This window comes from Plasmodium gaboni, chromosome 5, assembly GCF_001602025.1.
Source record: "Plasmodium gaboni strain SY75 chromosome 5, whole genome shotgun sequence".
Classification (NCBI taxonomy): domain Eukaryota; phylum Apicomplexa; class Aconoidasida; order Haemosporida; family Plasmodiidae; genus Plasmodium; species Plasmodium gaboni.
In genome coordinates, this window is record NC_031485.1 from 46,800 (window position 1) to 50,733 (window position 3,934).

Sequence of the window (3,934 nt, forward strand, 5' to 3'; positions counted from 1 at the left end):
ATGACATGTTAATGTTCTCGAAATAGTTAAATATTTATTCTTGTATTTTTAATTCCCATTATATGTACACAATTTCTCATTTATCCTTTTTTCACATTATTCTATATTTAATAAATATATACAAAATAGTATAAAAAAATAATATAAGCACATATACATATATATTTATATATTCTTATATTAACAGATATCCTTTTCAAAAAATAAATGTTCTTTTCCAAAATATAACACGAGACCTATGAACAGGTTTTTATTTATATTACTATCCTTCAAAATGTGAAAATAAGACACACTCAGAATGTTTATATAATATATATATATATATATATATATATATATATATATATTAAGTTATTGATTTTACAAATAATTGGAAAATATATATAAAAATGGAACAAATAAATTTAAAGCATGCTTAACAAAATCAATTGTTTTATTATTCGTAGAATACACAAAATATATTAAAAAACATTATATCTTAAATTATATAACTATATATATATATAATTAATTAATTAATGTTTTTATAAAAATAATACCACTTACTACTTTTTTACCATACACAAACTCATAACATATATAGAAATAAAAATTTTAACATGTTCAATTTTATTAATATGAAACATTACACAAATATATGTGCACAAAATGATATACTACCAAAATTATAATAAATAAAATAATATCAAATACAATAATATCACATATATCCTTAAATATATAAATGCAAAAAATAAAAAAAAAAGAGATAAAAAGAACAAAAAAAAAAGACAAAACAAATTATATTCAACATGAAAATAAGGAAGGACCATATTAAAATAAATATAATACCTTATACTATCATACAAATTTATATAAATCACTTGTTCATAAAATGAAGAAAACAGATAATTATAAAAATGAAACCACAATGACTGCAATATATTTATTAAGAAAAGTATAATTTGATAAAAAATGTTGAACATATGTTAAAGCATATAGAACAAGATTAATTCGCATTCTATAAAACTAATATAAAATTATATGTATATATATATATATATATATGTAAGTATAGTTAATATTTTTGTCTATCAAATGCAGATATAATAATATTTTTAACTATAAGGTAAAAAAAAATATTAGAGTTTTTATGCTTAATTTCGTTTAACGTTAAATATATATATATTTTTATTTAATCATATGAATATTTTTATGTAAAATTATTTTTTTTAGCAGAAAAAAAAAAAAAAAAAATTGGAATTTACATATATATATATATATATATATATAATGTATATGATATTTTTACGGTATGATAAAAAAAAAAAAAAAAAAAAAAAAAAAAATATAAAATTTTATTATCTTAAAATTTTTCTAGACTATAAAATAAAAATAAATAGAAATAATATAAAAAAGAAAATAAAATTATGTATTGAACTAAAAAAAGAATAGGAACAATATATTCCATCACCTTCAAATTTATCCTTACATTCACACACAATTTGTTTATCAACAAGAGTGCATTTAGCATGTATATCACATCCTCCATTGTTTCTAGAACAATTTAAAGTATCATCCTTAACACAATTCATTTCATCATCTATTTTTATATTATTAAATCCAGGTAAGCATCTACATGTTTCTTCATCATCTATAACATAACAGTTTGAGTTAAGGGGACATTTTGTATTTTCACATACTTTATTATTATTAAAAAATTCAACTACAAAAGATTTTATAAATGCACTTCTATGATAATATAAAGTTGGATATAATAATTTTCCTTTTTTATATACATCAATTTTAAAATATTTAGCATATGCCTTTTTAAGGATATAATAAATATCATCCTTCATTTTGTAATTAATATGTTTTCCTTTTAATATTACATTTTTAAGTTTTTCAATAGATGTTTCTTCTATCTTTGAATTTAATCCACTTATTAAATTATATGTTTCTAAAAATATATCTGAATCTTCATGTATTAATAAATAATTTATTAATTCAAATTCTTTAACATAATTATTTAAATCAAATATATCTTTATTAATAAAATCATCATTCATACGATTAAGTGTATTTTCTAACATCTCCATTAAATATTCTACAAAATTTTTATTTTTTCTACTTAACTCTTTTTTAACCTTATCACGAGTAATACTTAATTTAGCATCATCTTTATTATAACATTTTCCAAAAACAGCATCTAAATCTTGAAAAATATTAACACAATTTCTTGTTACTCTTTGTCTATATATTAATATACTTTTTAACATACTAAGATCATAAGGTCGTATAAATTTTTTCTTATTATATGTATCCTCTTCAAAATTATTAAAAAATGAAACATGATATTTGCTTAACATATAATTATCACTTTTCAAAAGTTCATCTACTTCTTTTAATTCATTATCTATATTATATTTATTTAATCCTTTATTATTAGTTGAAAACATATTTTGTTTTTTATTTTGTTCTTTATTTTGTTCTTTATTTTGTTCTGTAAAATTAATTTTATTCTCTTCCTTTTTGCTATCTTCTTGATTATTATCATTACTATCATTTTCATCGTTACTATCACTATCATCGTTATCATCGCTTTCATCACTATCATCATTATCATCGCTATCGTCTCTTTCGTCAATCTCATCAATATCGTCATTATCATCATTATCGTCATCATCATCATCATTATTATTATTATTATTATTATTATGGTTGTCACTTGATTTATCCTGATTTTTTGTAACCTCGACATTAGAACTTACAGCACTCCCCTTATTATTTTCAATATTCTTATTTTTATTTAAATCTTCTTCACTTTTTGCATCTCCCTCTTTTTTCATATCTTTTTTTTTTCCAAAAAGTTTATTGAAAAAATTTGAAAATCCATTACTACTTTTATTATTATTATTATTGTTTAAATTATTATTATTGTTGTTATTTATATCATTATTATTGTTGTTATTTATATTATTATTATTGCTGTTATTTATATTATTATTATTGTTTTTATTTATATTATTATTGTTGTTGTTATTTATATTATTATTATTGTTGTTATTTATATTATTATTATTGTTGTTGCTATTGATATTATTATTATTATTATTCATACCCATATTATTATTTACATCCTTTTGAACATTTTCGTTTTTATCATTTGGTCCTGACCTTCCAATATTATCATTATTTCCTGGATTATTTTCGATAGTTGTAGTTTCATTCTCCCCTTCTACAACGTTATTAAAATTAAGTATCACAAGAAAGAGAAAGAAAAATATATACGAACTTTTTAACACCATTTTTAAATAAAAAATTAACAACAAAAAAAATAATAATAATAAAATAAAAAAAAATAATAAATATATAAAAAAAATTATATATTATGTAATTATTATATATATATATATATATATATATATAATTATTCCTATTTTTTTTTTTATATATAAATTCAAAATATATTAAAATATATATATAAATAAATAATTTTCAATACAAAATATTATTCTTTTATACATAGATATGGATAGAAATAATTTATTATATATATATATTTATTTATAAATCTATTTATATATAATATAATATTTCCTACATTTACGTAATAAAAAAAAAATAATATAAAACAAAATATATATAAATATATTCAATATATAAATATATCTTTATATATGTTTGAAATAAAAAAATAAAAGTGACATAATATAATATAAATATAAAATATTTATTAGTCTGAATTTTTTTTTTATGAATTAATATATATATATAGAATACTACTCGGTATATATATGTATATATAATATATTATTATATTAAAAAAATAATTTTTGAAAAACGTCACGAGAATATTTAAATATGTTGTATTATTTTTATATATTATTATTTTATATATATATTATATATAGATATAATATATATGTATCATAAAATAAATTAATATATAAAA

The 3,934-nt window shown here is 17.0% G+C and overlaps 1 protein-coding gene across 1 annotated transcript; it reads right to left on the reverse strand.

Annotated features, from left to right (window-relative positions):
• Nucleotides 1–1,361: 1,361 nt before the first annotated feature.
• PGSY75_0502400 (ring-stage membrane protein 1) lies at nt 1,362–3,287 on the reverse strand (the record flags this gene model as incomplete). Its single annotated transcript, XM_018784306.1, has 1 exon — nt 1,362–3,287. One exon carries the CDS (start codon nt 3,285–3,287, stop codon nt 1,362–1,364), a length of 1,926 nt encoding a protein of 641 aa, XP_018642961.1.
• Nucleotides 3,288–3,934: the final 647 nt, after the last annotated feature.